This window comes from Stegostoma tigrinum, chromosome 8, assembly GCF_030684315.1.
Source record: "Stegostoma tigrinum isolate sSteTig4 chromosome 8, sSteTig4.hap1, whole genome shotgun sequence".
In the NCBI taxonomy this organism is placed as follows: domain Eukaryota; kingdom Metazoa; phylum Chordata; class Chondrichthyes; order Orectolobiformes; family Stegostomatidae; genus Stegostoma; species Stegostoma tigrinum.
Window position 1 is genome coordinate 63,780,533 of NC_081361.1, and position 19,001 is coordinate 63,799,533.

At 44.1% G+C, this 19,001-nt stretch overlaps 1 protein-coding gene across 1 annotated transcript in view; it reads right to left on the reverse strand.

The window, feature by feature from the left end:
- LOC125456198 (nardilysin-like) overlaps nt 1-19,001 on the reverse strand; it is a 124,004-nt gene that overhangs the window by 34,059 nt on the left and 70,944 nt on the right. Inside the window, exons 19-20 of the mRNA XM_048539071.2 lie at nt 17,515-17,566; nt 10,917-11,067 (exon numbers count right to left, since the gene is read on the reverse strand). Of these exons, the coding sequence (XP_048395028.1) occupies nt 10,917-11,067; nt 17,515-17,566 (203 nt within the window). The remainder of the gene's footprint in view (nt 1-10,916; nt 11,068-17,514; nt 17,567-19,001) is intronic.

A 19,001-nucleotide genomic window follows, 5' to 3' on the forward strand; every position in this document is an offset into this window, starting at 1 on the left:
GAGTTGAAATGGTTCGCAACTGGGAGGTGCAATTGTTTACTGCGAACCGAGCGTAAGTGTTCTGCAAAGCAGTCCCCAAGCCTCCACTTGGTTTCCCCAATGTAGAGGAAGCCACACCGTGTACAGCAGATGCAGTATACCACATTGGCGGATGTGCAGGTGAACATCTGCTCAATGTGGAATGTCATCTTGGGGCCTGGGATGGGGGTGAGGGAGGTGGTGTGGGGGCAGGTGTAGCACTTCCTGCGGTTGCAGGGAAAAGTGCTGGGTGTGGTGGGGTTGGAGGGGAGTGTGGAGCGGATAAGGGAGTCGCGGAGAGAGTGGTGTCTCCGGAAGGCAGACAAGGGTGGGGTGGGAAAAATGTCTTTGGTGGTGGGGTCGGATTGTAGATGGCAGAAGTGTCGGAGAATGATGCGTTGTACCCGGAGGTTGGTGGGGTGGTATGTGAGGACATCTCCTCTGGATTTTAAATGTGTCACAGGTGACAGCTAAAACGTATAAGATCCCGAGGGACGTTGATAAGTCGGTTATGGAAAAGATGTTCCCTCTCCTAGGAGAATCTAGAACTAGAGTTTATAGTTTAAAAATAAAGGGTTGTCTGTTTGAGGCAGAAGAAAATACTTTTCTCACAGAGGGTTGTGAATCTTAGGAATTCCCTGCCTCAAAAGTCAGTGGACGCAGAATCCTCTAATATTTTTAAGCAGAAGTAGATAGATTTTTGATTACCAAGGGATTGAAAGATTATTAAAAGTATGCAGGAATGTAGAGTTGAGATTAAAATCAGATCAGCCATGATCTTATTGAATGGTGGAGCAGGCTTGAAGGGCCTACTCTTGTTCCTGGCTCATATGCTCCATATATTGAAAGCTAATCCTTTGTGTCATATTGGGGTTTTGCACACTTAGAATTTTATCTCTATCAAATGTGTGTAAATTTTGCCAGCTCCTGGCTTCCCTCAGCTCAGGAATCAATACTAAAAATCAAGACTAAAATTGCTTGCACTGTCTTCAGCCAGAACTGCGGAATGAGAGATCATCTAGCTCTCCCCCTGAAGTCCTCCTCCTAGATTGCAGTCTTCTGTCAGTTCACTTCTGTCCATGTGATAGCAAGGAATAATTGAAGGCACTGAATACATTAAAAATGAAGGGTCCTGACGTTAATCCAGCGGTTGTATTTGAAGATTGTGTTCCAGAACTAACAACATCCCTTTCTATGATAATGGGAACTGCAGATGCTGGAGAATCCAAGATAATGAAATGTGAGGCTGGATGAACACAGCAGGCCCAGCAGCATCTCAGGAGCACAAAAGCTGACTTTTCGGGCCTAGACCCTTCATCAGAGAGGGGGATGGGGTGAGGGCTCTGGAATAAATAGGGAGAGAGGGGGAGGCAGACCGAAGATGGAGAGAAAAGAAGATAGGTGGAGAGGAGAGTATAGGTGGGGAGGTAGGGAGGGGATAGATCAGTCCAGGGAAGACGGACAGGTCAAGGAGGTGGGATGAGGTTAGTAGGTAGGAGATGGAGGTGCGGCTTGGGGTGGGAGGAAGGGATGTGTGAGAGGAAGAACAGGTTAGGGACGCAGAGACAGGTTGGACTGGTTTTGGGATGCAGTGGGTGGAGGGGAAGAGCTGGGCTGGTTGTGTGGTGCAGTGGGTGGAGGGGACGAACTGGGCTGGTTTAGGGATGCAGTGGGGGAAGGGGAGATTTTGAAGCTGGTGAAGTCCACATTGATACCATTGGGCTGCAGGGTTCCCAAGCGGAATATGAGTTGCTGTTCCAGCAACCTTCGGGTGGCATCATTGTGGCACTGCAGGAGGCCCATGATGGACACGTCATCTAAAGAATGGGAGGGGGAGTGGAAATGGTTTGCGACTGGGAGGTGCAGTTGTTTATTGCGAACCGAGCGGACCCTCCCAGTCGCAGTCATTGACAGTGCTATCTTGCTCAACAATGGCATGCTCACCAATGTTCAATAAATGTACTTGGGAAACTAATGGAACTAAAGACTGACAATACTCCTGCACCTGATGGGATGCATTGTGAATGTTAAAAGAAAGTAGTTACAAAGATAGTAGATATAGCCAAGTTTGAGGATGGCACAAAAATAGGTGGAAAGCATATAGTGAGGGTGGCAAAGAGAAATATAGACAGGTTACGAGAGTAGGCAAAGATTTAACATCTGGAATATGATGTGGAAAATGTAAGATTATGTACTTTGGCAGAAAGAATAGAAAAACTGAATATTATTTAAATGGAGAAAGACTGCAGAAAACTACAATTTGGATGTTCCTGCGTAAATCACCAAAAGGTAGCAGTGCAACTTCAGCAGGTCATAGGGAAAGCAAATGGAATGTTGGCCTTTATTTGAAATGAAGTGTGTGACGATGCCATGACTTTAAGAGGTGTACTTTGTCCTGTTTTTTATGAAGAATGGTTTTAATACAGCGGTACAGAGCTGTCTGTTGAAAGCCCATAAACAGCTTATGTGGCCTTGGAATTTTTTAAAAATTGAAACAATAGAAGCAGCCTGAATGTGTGGGGTGAGCTTCCACAGAACCAGGAGTTTTAGTTTTAGGTTTTCAATATGACAGTTAATGGGTATTGAAGCTAGGTGGAAGATTGGAGTGCACCTCTCCCTGCTATTCCCTTTCTCAGAGATTTCTCTTGCTGTTTATCCGTCTGGACTGGAGAAGTGCCTATGAGACAATCCATTTTTCTGAACTTGTCTTTTGCCAAAGCTGTGGGATGTCATAATATTGGAATAGTTACTGTTTAGTAATAAAATAATCTATTTATCTGTTAAATTTTTCAATAGAGTTGTTATCCCAATTTCTTTCTTCTTTTGTTGTATTTCAAGGATAGTGTATGAAAAAGTGCGTTTTGCTTCGAATCTAGTCGTTTGACCAATAGAATTGTAACCAGATTGCAACACTTGGCACTTACCTTAGTCAGGGTCGAGGTTATCTTCTTAATATATTTTCAGGGGGTTTGGTCTGATCCAGAACAGTATAACAATAGGAAAGCCAGGTATGAGTTAGGCTGAACCTGGAATACTGTGAATAGTTTCAAGCCCCTTTTCCAAGGAAAGATACTCTGGCATTACAGGCAGTCCTATGAAGGTTTACTAGGTTGATCCCAGGTCTGGAAGGATGTCTTATGAAGAAAGTTTAAGTGGGTTGGGCCTGTGTTCGTTGGAGTTTAGGAGATTAAGAGCTGACCTATTGGAAAAAAAAAAGATTCTTGGAGGACTTGACAAGGTAGATACAGGTAGAAACAATTCCCCTTGTAGGAGAATCTAGGACCAGCAGGCATAATCACTGCCAGCAGCAGTTGTGGAAGCAAGGTCATTGGGGTCATTTAAGAGACTGCTGGACATGTATATGGTCACAGAAATTTGAGGGTGCATACATGAGGATCAATGGTCGGCACAACATTGTGGGCTGAAGGGCCTGTTCTGTGTTGTACTGTTCTATGTTCTATGTTCTATGTTCTAAGAGTAAAAGGGTCAGTAGCATCATGGATAGAACATTGGCCGAATAACAGACTAATAGTCAACGAATAATTTTCGGACTGGAGGAAGGTTTGTACAAAGTTCGCCAGAAGTGAAGTATTGGGACCCCCTGCTTTTCTTGACGTATATTAATAATCTAGATCTTAGGTGTGCAGGGGCAATTTCGAAGTTTGCAGATGGCACAAAACTTGAAAGAACTGTAAACTATTAGTAGAACAGCGTAGAACTCCACAGGATGTAGACAACTTGGTGAATGAACAGATAGATGGCAGATAAGTTTCAATGTACAGAAGTATGAAGTGATACGTTTTGTTAGAAAGGAATTGAAAGTCAGTGTAAAGTACAAGGTACAATCCTAATGTGGGGTGTGCAGGAGCAGAGACATGTGTACATGCACAAATCATTGAAAAGTGGCAGGACAGGTAGGTAGCCTAGAAGTGAGTTGCTATGGTGGGATGGACTTTGCTTGAATCATACAGGCACTAGAATCCACATGAAATCAAATAAAACTAATTGGAGGAGTAGAGGATTTGGGAATTGGAAATGTAGACTGACAAAGCAACAGAATATAGCAGCAAAACAGGACAGCTATTGGAAAACAATACCCAGAGTGGTACAGAAGGCACAGAGCATAGAAACATAGAATAACAGCAGTAAAAAGGGTCAAACATGAAAATAATGGTAAAATGTCTAAATGAATGGCTCTTCATTGAATGTGCACAGCAGATGCAACAAATAAAAGAAGTAACTGCACAAATACAGGTTAATAGCTGGGAACTGTGATCTACTTGGCTGTTGGCCACAGAGTCATGGTTACAAACAGATCAAGGCTTGGAACTAAGTATTAAGTGGTATATGACTTGTCAAAAATATTGTCAGGAAGGAAACAGTGGAGTAGTAGCAATGTTGGTATAGCATGGAATAAGTAAAATAACAAGAAATGATCTTGAATCTGAAGATACAGAATCCATATGGAGAAGGTAAGAAATAAAAATGGCAAGACGACATGGTAAGTGTAGTCTATAGGCTCCCTAACAGTAGCTATATGATGAAGCAGAGGATAAATCAGGAGATAATCAAGGCACATAACAAAGGCAGGACATTATTCACACATTATACACACACACAAAGTGTGTCGCTAGATGTGTGTAGCACTTCCTGCGGTTGCGGGGATGGTGCCAGGTGTGGTGGGGTTGGAGGGGAGTGTGGAGCAGACAAGGGAGTCACGGAGATAGTGGTCTCTCCGGAAGGCAGGCAAGGGTGGGGATGGAAAAATGTCTTGGGTGGTGGGGTCGGATTGTAGATGGCGGAAGTGTCGGAGGATGCCCCCACACCACCTCCCTTGCCCCCATCCCAGGCCCCAAGATGACTTTCCATATTAAGCAGATGTTCACCTGTACATCTGCCAATGTAGTATACTGTATCTACTGTACCCAGTGTGGCTTCCTCTACATTGGGGAAACCAAGCGGAGACTTGGGGACCGTTTTGCAGAACACCTCTGCTCGGTTCACAATGAACAACTGCACCTCCCAGTCACGAACCATTTTAACTCCCCCTCCCATTGCTTAGATGACATGTCCATCATGGGCCTCCTGCAGTGCCACAATGATGCCACCTGAAGGTTGCAGGAACAGCAACTCATATTCAGCTTGGGAACCCTGCAGCCCAATGGTATCAATGTAGACTTCTCAAGCTTCAAAATCTCCCCCTCCCCCACTGCATCCCAAAACCAGCCCAGTTCGTCCCCTCCCCCGCCACTGCATCACCAAACCAACCCAGCTTGTCCCCGCCTCCCTAAACTGTTCTTCCTCTCACCTATCCCCTCCTCCCACCTCAAGCCACACCTCCATTTCCCACCTACCAACCTCATCCCGCCTCCTTGACCTGACCATCCTCCTCGCACTGACCTATCCTCTCTCCACCTCCCCACCTATCTTCTCCTCTATCCATCTTCAGTCCGCCTCCCCCCTCTCCCTATTTATTTCAGAACCCTCTCCCCATCCCCCTCTGTGAAGGAGGGTCTGGGTCCGAAACGTCAGCTTTTGTGCTCCTGAGATGCTGCTTGGCCTGCTGTGTTCATCCAGCTACACACTTTGTTATCTTGGAATTTCCAGCATCTGCAGTTCGTATTATCTCTGATCATTATTCATGGGTGACTTGAATCTCCATGTAGATTCAGATAGTCACATTAGCTGAGGAAGCCAAGAAGAAGAATTCATTAAGTTTATTCAGGACCATTTCCAAGAGTAATACATTGTGAATCTAACCAGGGGTCTAGTTTTGGGTACGGCGATGTGCAATGGGGATTAACAAAGGACGTCAGAGTAAAAGATCTCCACAGAAGCAGTGACCATAACATGGGGAAGTTTAGCATCCAATTTCAGGAGGGGGAGCTCGGTTTGGAAATAGCAATGCAAAGCCTAAATAAAAGGTAATTACAAAGGATTGAGGACAGATCTGGCTGCGGTGGACTGGAAAAGAAATTCAGGAACAAAATCAGTTGAGAATCAATGGCATATGATGTTTAAGAAAATAGTTGATGGCTCACAAGGATATTCTCGTGAGGAAGAATGATTCTAGGAAGGGGTAAGCCAACCATGGTCAGCCAGGGAAGATCAGATTCAAAGAAGAAAAAACATACAATTCAGAAAGAGGATTCAGAAAGTCATACAGATCTCCAGGACCGAGAAAAACACTGCAGCTCATCAAGTCTGCATCAGTTAGAAACTATTTTAACTATTCCAGTTCTTTATCCAGCCCTTGGCCCATAGCCTTGTATGCATCAACATCTCAAGTGCACATCAAAATATTTAAATGTTGAGGGTTTCTGCCTCTACCACCCCTACAGGCAGTGAATTCCAGATTCCCACCACCCTCTGGGTGAAAAACATTTTCCCCATAACTCCTCTAAACCTACTATCCCTTATCTTAAATCTACGACCCCGGTCAATTCTTCCTCCATCAAGAGGAGAAGTTTCTTCTGGTCTACCTCATTTATACCGCTTTTAACTTCATCTCAATCACACCCCCTCTCAATATCCTCTGCACTAAGGAAAACAACCCCAGTCTGTCCAGTCTCACTTCATAACACAAGCTCTCCAGCTGAGGAAATGTCCAGATAAATCCGCTCCAACCCCTTGTTAGTGAATACACTATCTCTGTAGCTATTATCCTAGGATGCATCCCATGAGGTCCAGTGACTTATCGATCTTTATCAGAAAGTTTTAAAAGCCAAAAGAAGACAGCTGAAAAAGGGAGAAAATAAAATTTGAGCATAGATTTGAAAGTTATATCAAGATGGACAACATCAGTTTCTTCAAATATATAAAAGGAAGGGAGAGAAGCCATACGAGACGGAGACTTTTTAGAAATGAGACTATGGAAATAATAATGAGGAACCAGGAAATGACAGAGAAGTTGAATAAATGCTTTGCTTCAATCTTCACAGCAGAAAACACTAATAACATCCCAAAATTACTAAATATGTGAAGGGCAAAAGGACAAGAAATGAATACAATAACTTATTGCTGGAGAAAATGTGCTCAGAAAACTAACAGGGTTAATGACCAACTCGGCTCCTGGACCAGATTGGATGCATTCTAGGATATTTAGGGACGTACCTACAGAGATGGTGGATTCATGGTCGTAATCTTCCAGAAATTCTTAGATTCTGGTAAAGTCCCAGAGGATTGAAAAACTGTCGATGTAACATTGAAATAAAACAAAAGGAATGCAGATGCTGGACACACAAACAGAAATTGCTGAGAGAAACTCAGCAGGTCTGATAATATCTGTGCAGAGAAAACAGTTAACACTTCTTGTCCACTGACCTTTCTGTTCTGTTCTGTTCTATAAATGTTGACAAACCTGCTGAGCAAATTTCTGTGGTAACAAAGGTATAGAGCTGGATGAACACAGAAGACCAAGCAGCAGAGGAGTAGAAAAGCTGATGTTTTGGGCCTAGACCCTCCTTCAGATTTCTGAAGAAGGGTCTAGGCCCGAAACATCAGCTTTCCTACTTCTCTGATGCTGCTTGACCTCCTGTGTTCATCCAGCTCTACACCTTGTTATCACAGATTCTCCAGAATCTGCAGCTCCTACTATCTCTGAAGCAAATTACTGTGTTTAATGTGTACCAATGTACCACCTTTATTCAAGAAAGGGAAGAGTAAAAATGGGTAACTATAGGTCAGTCAGTTTAACATCTATTGGGAAAGTGTTAAAGAGTTCATAATAAAGAATGAGACAACAAAGCATTTATAAATGCATTGTGAGATCAAGCAAAATCAGCATGGCTTTACGATGGGGAATTCATGCCTGTCAAATTTACTCGAATTCATTAAGGGGATAACAAGCAGAATTGACAATGGGGAAGTCATACATGTAACAGATTTGGATTTTCATAAGGCATTTGAAAAGGTGCACACATCAGACTACTCAATGAAGATTGGAGCCCATGGTGTTGGAGATAGTATATTAGCAAGGACTGGCCAACTAATAGAAGACAGAGATTTTAGACAAGGTGGAATTTTCAAGAGGGCAAGCTATAAGTAGTGGAATGCCACTGGCATCAATACTTGAGGCCACAATTATTTACAATATATGTTTAATGACTTTGGTGAATCAAGTGAATGTACCATAATCAAGTTTGAGGATGTTACAAAAAATAGGTAGGAAGGCAAGTGATGAGGATGACACAGAATCTGCAGAGGGATATGGACAGGTTAGCTGAGGGATTAAAACTTGCTACTTGGAATATAATGTAAGGAAATGGCAGGAATAGAATATTATTTAAATGCTGGAAGACTGCAGAAAGCTACAAAACAAAGATTTAGGAGCCCTCGATAGCATCCAAGTTCAGTGGGCAATAGGGAAACCAAATGGAATGTTAGCTTTTATTTCAAACTGAGCAGAATATAAAAGTACGGAGTTAGTAAGAACAGCTGATGCTGGAGTCCAAGATAACCCAGTGTGGAACTGGAGGAGCACAGCAGGCCAGGCAGCATCAGGGGACCAGGAAAATTGACATTTTGGGTCAGGACCCTTAAATACAAATAGGGTGGAGTAAAGTTATTGGTGGGGGTTGTGGATCCCGCAAAGAATGAAAAACAGAAGAGGTCCTTTGCAGGTCTGGGACAGGGAGGCTTTGAGCTGGGGCAGGATTGATTGTAGTGCCAGAAGATGCTGGCACATTGCTGAAAGCATGTGCTTGAGGAGCCGCAGAGAAAACCATTTCTGAGGAGGATCTGGATGTTTTGTACGTAGAGGTTGTTGCGGTCAGGGCCAAATTGAGATGACCTGAATGTAGGCTGGAGACAATTGGGGATGATCTGGTTCTGTAGGTAGGTACTGAGAAAGGCAATGTAGCTGTAGTACCTGATATATGGTCGAGCCATTTCAGGACTGAAGAGATTACCAGAAGGTTGCAGGGGGAGAGAAATCCACTGAGCTCTTTCCAGAGGAAGGAGGATAACTTCTTCAAAACAGGCGTCCCTGGAAGAGGCTTCGCAGTGGGATTATAACTCACTTGGAAATAGCAAAAACTACCGATGCTGGAGTCAGAGATAACACAGCGTGGAGCTGGAGGAGCACAGTGAGCCAGGCAGCATAAGAGGAGCAGGAAAATTATGTTTCGGGTTGGAACCCTTTATAAAAGTATGGAGGTTTTGCTAAAACTGTATATGCACCAGTCAGACTACAGCAAGAATACGATGAATAGTTTTGTCCCCCTTCTCTAAGGAAAGATATACTGACATTGGTGGCAGCCCAAAGAAGGTTTGCTACATTGATACCAGGTACGGAGGGTCAGTCTTACGGAGACCAGATTGAGTGGATTGGGCCTGTGCTTATAGGACTTTGGAAGAATAAGAGGCAACCTTATTGAAACTAGAAGATTCTTCAAGGACTTGACAGTGTAAAAGGTGAAATTTCTTCTCTTGGAGTCTTAGTTACCACAGAGAACTATTGGGGGTGGGATGGGGGAGGACAATTAAGTATATTCAAGGCAGAGATAGACAGACTTTTAATCAGTAAGGCAATCAGGGCTGATAGGGAAAAGATAGGAAAGTGGAGTTGAGCATCATCAGCCATGATCTCTTTGAAAAACACAGCAGGCTCATTGGTTGAATGGCCTACTTCTATTTCTATGTATTAGAATAAAGCGGACAATTTCCTGAGCTTTACTAATAGGGGTACAAAATACAACAGCAAGTAGGTCGTTTCAAACTTGTCAAAGTCACTTGTTAGACCTCTGCTGGAATATTTGTATCTATATTCAGGTCATCTCAATTTGGCCCTGACCGCAACAACCTCTAAGTACAAAACATCCAGATCCTCCTCAGAAATGGTTTTCTCTGCGGCTCCTCAAGCACATGCTTTCAGCAATGTGCCAGCATCTTCTGGCACTAATGTATAGTTCTATATCTTCTGGCACTAATGTATAGTTCTATGTGCCACAATACAGGGGAGACATGAACTCATTGGACAGAGTTCAGAAGCAGATTACAAGAATGGTTCCAGTGATGAGGAACTTCAATTGTGGGGAAAGATTGAAGAAGTTGCTCGCCCTGGAACAAAGAACAATGAGAATTTTTTTTAAAATCAACAATAACATCAATAACTAACCAGGGAAAATGTTTGAAGATGTAAATGAAGAGTGTACGATAAGGGGTCGCTTTAAAGCTACCACTCAGACAATGGAAAACATTAACACAAGTTCTGAGGAAATGTCACTAGACCCGAAACATTAACTCTGTTTTCTCCTTCACAGATGTTGCCAGACCTGCCAAGCTTTTCCAACAACTTTGTTATTGTTCCTGGTTTACAGTGTCTGCAGTTCTTATGGTTTTTAATGGAAAACATTAGAAGATCATGCACATTTTAAAAGTAAATGGGATAGAAATTCAAGCAGAGCAAATATACAGCTGTAAAAGTGGGATTAATGCTACATTTTGAACACGTATAGAACGTAGTAGATTTATTACTTCTGTAAAGTTTTGTTTTGAACCACTGTTTGTAAATTTCAGTGGTATCCTTCTTGATCACCTCACATCACTAGTTTTTTCATTGAATATTAACCTTTTTAGAAAGGCCAACTTATGTTAGAAATGGAAATATTACAATTGTTCTGCTCAAAGGGATCCCAGGTTAGGCTGAGGTGCATCATAACGATAGATCAATTTGCATTCATCTAATGCTAAAACAGAAATAGGCGAAAGATTCAGAAAAGAAGAATCAAAGAACGGTTCAAATATACATACTTACACTAGAACTAGCCAGTTGAAACTTCATATTACTTTCAACTCTAAGTATATACGACAACAGGCGTCAAATGATTATAACTCCAGATCTTAAGGAAGCAGGTGTGCTACTATTATAATAGAATTTCAGAATATCACCTACTCACCCCAAGTTTGTGGTTAAATCCTTTCACTTTGATGACTAGCCCATGTTCTTCAGCCACTAACTTATACTCTAATTGAGCAACATCAGCCTCATATGCAGGTTCAGCTAAGTTGTGAGCCACAATATTGACGAATAAGTCAAACAATACCAAGCTAGGGGACAAAAATGGTTTCATATTACTTTTAAATCTCAGGAATCTGCTAGAAATACTGTAAGACTCAGAATTTATTACAGCTATTGCTCATAAACTCAAACAAACATCATGAACAAATAAGCAAGAACAACAGCATGAGCCTATAATGAAACAAACAGAAATGACTGGAAAAACTCAGCAGGTCTGGCAGCATCTGTGAATAGACAGCAGAATTGTTTCAGGCCCAGTAACCCTTCTTCAGAATTTCCAGCACAGATGCTGCCAGACCTGCTGAGTTTGTCCAGCCATTTCTGTTCTTTATTTCTGATTTCCAGCAGCCTCTTCTTTAGTTTTTGCAAAAATAAAAGAAATGGCTGCTTTAGCCCAGAAAATTCACTAATACAAGCCACTTAAAGTCTGCTGAGAAATATTTTTCGAAGTTTAGTCATTGGGAAAGACCCCGAACCATAAAGTTAGTTGAGCAAAGAATATTAAGTTGTTTTTTTGGTTATAAATTATAAATTATACAAGGCTTTGATGAATTCTTGTGGTGTGGTGACAGTGTCCCAATCTCTAAGCCAGGAGGCCTGGGTTCAAATTTGCAGTCAGAGATTAGCATCTAAAATATACTAGTTATGAGGGTGTTGGAGGTAGAGTCAATCATAGCATTAAAAGGGAATTAAGGGATGTAGGGACAGTATGATGAGATGTATAGAGCACATGCAGTACTGTGTAAAATTCACACCACTAAGTGACACTGATGGCACAAGGATGTTTGGAGAGAATCCCGGTTATACCACGAGTTTTCCTGTTAATGGTGTAAATGTTGAGATTTTTTTCCCCAGAAGTGTTGGCTTCAGTTTTTTTATTGACAAAACTAGCAAAGAGGGATCTAATGCTGAGATAAAGCCAATGTCTTTGAATAAAAGGTAATGAAATGGCTAGGCAGGGATACACCATCTATTGGCAGCAACAGTGGATCCAAGCGAGTGCTTTCGTAATAAAAGTATGTTCCAGTGTATGTAGTCCTTCTGGATGAGAACCATTCTAGTGATGTGTGCCTGCACTGGATAAACTGTGGCATTCATGATAAGGGCTTGGACTCCTTGGCTGGCTCTAGTTATCATCCCTGCTCAGCACAGATATATCTTGGCTCTGCAATTTTCTCCATTTTATCATCTCATGTACAATACTGATTTCATGCCTGACACTCCAAAGTCCACTACTCTCCAGACAGCTGCATTAAGGAACTCACAGGAGACCATCACAATACAGAAGACCCTTCAAGGTGTGCACTGCAGGGCAACCCCAATGGCTTAGGCAGAAGTGCACTACCAGAGGCCCGAAACCTGTTTGACATGGTCCTTACGAGAAGATGCTCTGTTTGTCGCACCCCTATGGTTATGTCTTAGGGTCACATTTAGGCATGAGGCCATCAATTCTTCCTTGTCCCAAAGTAACCACCAAGTTTGGATAGTGTGAATGAGGAACTGCAGCTTTCTGGACTGCTGGAGGATGAAGGCAGCGTGGCACTGGCAAGACACTGAACCCACAAATGTGAAAAGCTCTTGTTGTGGTTGGTGACCAGTTGTATATTGAGGGTGTGGAAGCCTTTAGTTGATCAATGTCATGGTCCTTGCTATTTTGACAGCAACATGGGTGCAATTGATAATGCTTCTGCAAGTTCGGCAAAGTTAAGTCCACTTCCTTTTGTGCTTCAAAGGGCCCATTCATTAGCAATGATATGTATTGTTCCATTCTCACAAACAGAACACCAGTGCAGAGGTGGTGGTGCAATGGTGTTGTCATTCGACGAGTAATTCAGAGGCACAAGTAAAGCTATGGGAAGAGAGAGAGAGAGAGAGAGAGAGAGAGAGATAATGGGAACTGCAGATGCTGGAGAATTCCAAGATAATAAAATGTGAGGCTGGATGAACACAGCAGGCCAAGCAGCATCTCAGGAGCACAAAAGCTGACGTTTCAGGCCTAGACCCTTCATCAGAGAGGGGGATGGGGAGAGGGAACTGGAATAAATAGGGAGAGAGGGGGAGGCGGACCGAAGATGGAGAGTAAAAGGAGATAGGTAGAGAGAGTGTAGGTGGGAGGTAGGGAGGGGATAGGTCAGTCCAGGGAAGACGGACAGGTCAAGGAGGTGGGATGAGGTTAGTAGGTAGCTGGGGGTGCGGCTTGGGGTGGGAGGAAGGGATGGGTGAGAGGAAGAACCAGTTAGGGAGGCAGAGACAGGTTGGACTGGTTTTGGGATGCAGTGGGTGGGGGGGAAGAGCTGGGCTGGTTGTGTGGTGCAGTGGGGGGAGGGGATGAACTGGGCTGGTCTAGGGATGCAGTAGGGGAAGGGGAGATTTTGAAACTGGTGAAGTCCACATTGATACCATATGGCTACAGGGTTCCCAAGCGGAATATGAGTTGCTGTTCCTGCAACCTTCGGGTGGCATCATTGTGGCACTGCAGGAGGCCCATGATGGACATGTCATCTAGAGAATGGGAGGGGGAGTGGAAATGGTTTGCGACTGGGAGGTGCAGTTGTTTGTTGCGAACTGAGCGGAGGTGTTCTGCAAAGCGGTCCCCAAGCCTCCGCTTGGTTTCCCCAATGTAGAGGAAGCCGCACCGGGTACAGTGGATGCAGTATACCACATTGGCAGATGTGCAGGTGAACCTCTGCTTAATGTGGAATGTCATCTTGGGGCCAAGTGTAGCATTTCCTGTGGTTGCAGGGGAAGGTGCCAGGTGTGGTGGGGTTGGAGGGCAGTGTGGAGCGAACAAAGGAGTCACGGAGAGAGTGGTCTCTCCGGAAAGCAGACAGGGGAGGGGATGGAAAAATGTCTTGGGTGGTGGGGTCGGATTGTAAAAGGCGGAAGTGTGGGAGGATAATGCGTTGTATCCGGAGGTTGGTAGGGTGGTGTGTGAGAACGAGGGGGATCCTCTTCGGGCGGTTGTGGCGGGGGCGGGGTGTGAGGGATGTGTCGCGGGAAATGCGTTCTCGAAGGGCGTTCTCGATCACTGTGGGGGGAAAGTTGCGGTCCTTAAAGACTTGGACATCTGGGATGTGCGGGAGTGGAATGTCTTATCGTGGGAGCAGATGCGGCGGAGGCGGAGGAATTGGGAATAGGGGATGGAATTTTTGCAGGAGGGTGGGTGGGAGGAGGTGTATTCTAGGTAGCTGTGGGAGTCGGTGGGCTTGAAATGGACATCAGTTACGAGCTGGTTGCCTGAGATGGAGACTGAGAGGTCCAGGAAGGTGAGGGATGTGCTGGAGATGGCCCAGGTGAACTGAAGGTAGGGGTGGAAGATGTTGGTGAAGTGGATGAACTGTTCGAGCTCCTCTGGGGAGCAAGAGGCGGCGCCGATACAGTCATCAATGTAACGGAGGAACAGGTAGGGTTTGGGGCCTGTGTAGGTGCGGAAGAGGGACTGTTCCACGTAACCTACAAAGAGGCCGGCATAGCTGGGGCCCATGTGGGTGCCCATGGCCACCCCCTTAGTCTGTAGGAAGTAGGAGGAGTCAAAAGAGAAGTTGTTGAGTGTGAGGACGAGTTCAGCTAGGCGGATGAGAGTGTCGGTGGAGGGGGCCTGGTCGGGCCTGCGGGACAGGAAGAAGCGGAGGGCCTTGAGGCCATCTCCATGCGGAATGCAGGTGTACAGGGACTGGACGTCCATGGTGAATATGAGGTGTTGGGGGCCAGGGAATTGGAAGTCCTGGAGGAGGTGGAGGGCGTGGGTGGTGTCACGGACGTAGGTGGGGAGTTCCTGGACCAAAGGGGAGAAAATGGAGTCCAGATAGGTGGAGATGAGTTCGGTGGGGCAGGAGCAGGCTGAGACGATGGGTCGACCAGGGCAGGCAGGTTTGTGGATTTTGGGAAGGAGATAGAAACGGGCCGTGCGGGGTTGGGGAACAATGAGGTTGGAGGCTGTGGGTGGGAGGTCCCCTGAGGTGATGAGGTCGTGAATGGTGTTGGAGATGATGGTTTGGTGCTCCGGTGTGGGGTCATGATCGAGGAGGCGGTAGGAGGTGGTGTCGGAGAGTTGGCGTCTGGCCTTGGCGATGTATAGGTCAGTGCGCCATACTACCACTGCGCCACCCTTGTCTGCGGGTTTGATGGTGAGGTTGGGGTTGGAGCGGAGGGAGCGGAGGGCTGCCCGTTCTGCGGGGGAGAGGTTGGAGTGGGTGAGAGGGGTGGAGAGGTTGAGGCGGTTAATGTCTCGACGGCAGTTGGAGATGAAGAGGTCGAGGTAGGGTAGGAGGCCTGGGCGTGGTGTCCAGGAGGAGGACTTGTGTTGGAAGCGGGTGAAGGGGTCAGTGGAAGGAGGGTTGGGTTCCCGGTTGAAGAAGTAGGCATGGAGGCGAAGACGGCGGAAAAACTGCTCTATGTCCGACCGTGACTGGTATTCGTTGATGTGTGGTTGTAGGGGGACAACGGTGAGCCCCTTGCTGAGGACTGACCGTTCGTCCTCAGTCAGTGGGAGGTCTGGGGGGATGGTGAAGATGCGGCAGGGCTATGGGAACATGGGTTTGAAAGCTGTAGTCAGATGGGCTTTTAAGTGGCAAATGAAAAGCAATCAGATCAGTCTAAGGTGATGCACTCAGACAGGACAAGGCAAGGGTTACACGGCAAACACTGGACACTGGAAGAACTAAAGGTCAGGTGATCCTTGGTGTACATGTCTACCAGTCCCTTAAAATAGCAACACAGGTACATAAAGTGGTTAAGAATGGAATACTTGCCTTTATTAACCATTGCACAGAGTTTAAAAGCAAGCACGTGGTTCTGCAACAGTATGAAATGTTGATTAGGCCACAGCTAGTTTATGATGTCACATTATTGGAGGAATGTGATTACACTGGAGGGGATGTTGCATGGGCTGGAGAGGTTTGGTTGTGAACAGTGTTCAGATAAACTGGGGTTGTGTTCTTGGATAAAGGAGGCTGAGGGGATATGGTTGCAATGCATAAAATTATGGAGGAGCAGAGAAGGATGGACAGGAAGCAACACTTCCCCTTAAAGGAATCAATAACCAGGGAGCATTGATTTAAGGTAAGGGACAAGCGCATCAGAGGGAATACAGGAAGAAGATATCATCCAGAGTGTAGCAGGAATCTGGAAGTAACTATCTGCAAGGGTGGCAGAGATTAAAAACTCACACGATATTCAACAAGTACCTAGATGTGCATTTGCTATGCCAAGACAAACAAGGTGCAAGTGCTGAAAAATAAGATTAGATTAGTTAGGTGCTTGTTTTTGACCAGTGCAGATTCAATGGGCTGAAAGGCATTTTTCTGTGCTATAGACGTCTATGACTCTATAACAATACTCACTGAGCTCAGCATCATCCAGAACTGATTGGCACTTCGTTTAACACATTCAATATTAATCAAATCCACCACTATTTACAGTAGCAGCAGTATGGACCACCTACATGATGCACTGCAGCGATCTGAGGCTCCTCATACTGCACCTTCCAAACCCAAGACCTCTACCACTGAGGAGAACAAGGGCAACAGATACTTGGCAGTAATATTTGCTGCATATTCCCCTCCAAGCCACACACCTTGAAACGTTACTGCGACTCTTCTACTGTTGCCATGTTAAAATCCTGGAACTCCCTCCATAACAACACTGTGGGTGTATCTATATGACAATGACTGTAGCAGGTGAAGGCAGCAGCTCACCACTTTCAGCCAAAAGGGCCATTTGGGATGGGCAATAAATGCTGGCCTATCCAACAATCTCCACATTCTGTGAATGAATACAAACAGTGCATACAGAATCTTGGGCAATATCATTCACTAGATATAGCATGGAAGTGACAACTTACTTCAGTAAAGCACTATTCTGACTTCGCACCAAACTCTGAACACTGATCTGTGCAAAGTTAAGACATGGAAGACTTGCCTCAACATATCCCAATCACTGGCAGTTACAGGTGGTGGACAAGTATCAAAGGATATTTTTACTTGGTCTCCACAATATTCTTGAGCACTAGAAAAATACTTTTGCAGCTTTTTTCTCCCAGTTTTTTTTGCTGTATCACCGGTAAAATATTATTGCAAATGTATTGCATTTCTAATTAAAACACAAGAAGCTGTGCCAAACAAGTGTTTCCCAGTAAATTCCTGCATAACTAATGATAAGTAACAATAACAGGACAGTTTGTTGGTCAGTCACAATATGGCTCCCAGTGCTAGATGAATAAGTGCAGGGTTAGCAGCAGGAAGAACAGTTGGCTGTAAAATAAGGTGCCAAGTCCAAAATTATGGCTGACACCAAGTGGTCAACTAGCATCATGGTGTCACAATGTAATTTGGGAAAAACTGAAAGTAATGGAAATATTTAGCCACAATATCAGTTAATTAATTTACTGAAACACAGTCATTCTCAGCCTCAGCTAATCAAATGTTTGCTTCATCTAAAGATGACTTAGTTGGTTGTTATATAAAATGCATGCATACTTCTCTGGACTTTTATGAACATGAGGTGATATCAAGTGGAATCGGACATAACCTGTAAAGTAAAAATGCGTGTGAATATCATGAAAAGCAACAGTACACCTAATAATTAGCTAAAAACATTTACTTATATTCAGATTAAAAAATATAAAGTACTGTAACAGTAATATTAGTAATTCAAGAGAATATAAGTATCCACAAAATGTATGGCATAAGGCATAATTTTTACCATGGAGAATACACATTTCCCAGTTTTCTATAGAAACATTAGACATGCCACTATTAATTCCACCATACTGAACTTCATGGAATAATAATTTTTAAAAAAGTAAATAATGTTGACTTACACTTGACAGAGGTAGAAAGAACACAAACTTTGGAATGCAAGAAGTGTGCTCACCAAAGTTACCATCAAACCACTGAAAACAAGTGAAAAAACCCCAAAGCCATCTACTCAGGAAGGAATAGGAAATGAAATAAGCCAACTATTCATCATTAAAAAAAAGAAAAAAAAGTACAGGAATTTGCTCCTTCAAGAAAATATGTCAAAAATCAAATGAGCGAGATCAGGAAACCGAAAAATAATAATATGCTCTAGAATTACTGAGAAGTAAATGAACCAAACATTTATAATAGTCACAGCACAAGAACTGACATCAATATCTTTCAGTTAAGGAGCAAAAAGTTAACTGTACTTCTGATCGAGCAGACACTGCCTATAGAGCTCAGAAATGGATTTCAAATACTTCTATCAGGCTTGGCTGCGATGCCTTCACTGGGCTTACCAGGTCGGTGCCAGGGTTAAGGACATTCTCCCTTGGTTGTGGAGTAACCTCCAAAGCAAGGATGAAAATCTGCTTGTTTTGGTGAATGTAGGTGCTAACACAAGGAAGACTAGGAAAGAGAGTCTGGTTGGAGTTTGAGTATGCATGGTCTAATTTAGAAAGCAGAATCTAAAGGGATTTCAGAGATTGTACCAAGTACAGATGCTGGAGAATCTGAGATAACAAGGTGTAGAGAGCTGGATCAACAAGCAGCATCAGAGGAGTGGGAAAGTTGACATTTTGGGCCGAGACCCTCCTTCAGACAACTTGGCCTGCTTTGTTGATCCAGCTCTACATCTTGTTATCTCAGAATCTGAAAGCTATTAGTCTCTGAATTATTACCTGAAGCACAAGCAAATTGGGATCAGGTAAATAAAGAGACGGCTGTGTAGCTCAAAGATTAATGTGGAAAAACATGCACTGGCGTGCACTGAACAAAGCAGGAGCTGCACTGCTGGGATAGTCTTCACCTGAACAGTAGTGGGGCCAGTGTTTGGGTGTGTTTTGTAAATCAGACTGCAGAGAGGCTTTGATCTACAGAGTGGGGTTGGTAGTGAACACGTGAGAGGAGATGTGGTAAATTACAGGAAAAGAACAAGAAAATACGGCAGGGTAGCAATTTAGCTCATGATAACTACAGTGTGATAGCAAGTGACAGTGTACAAA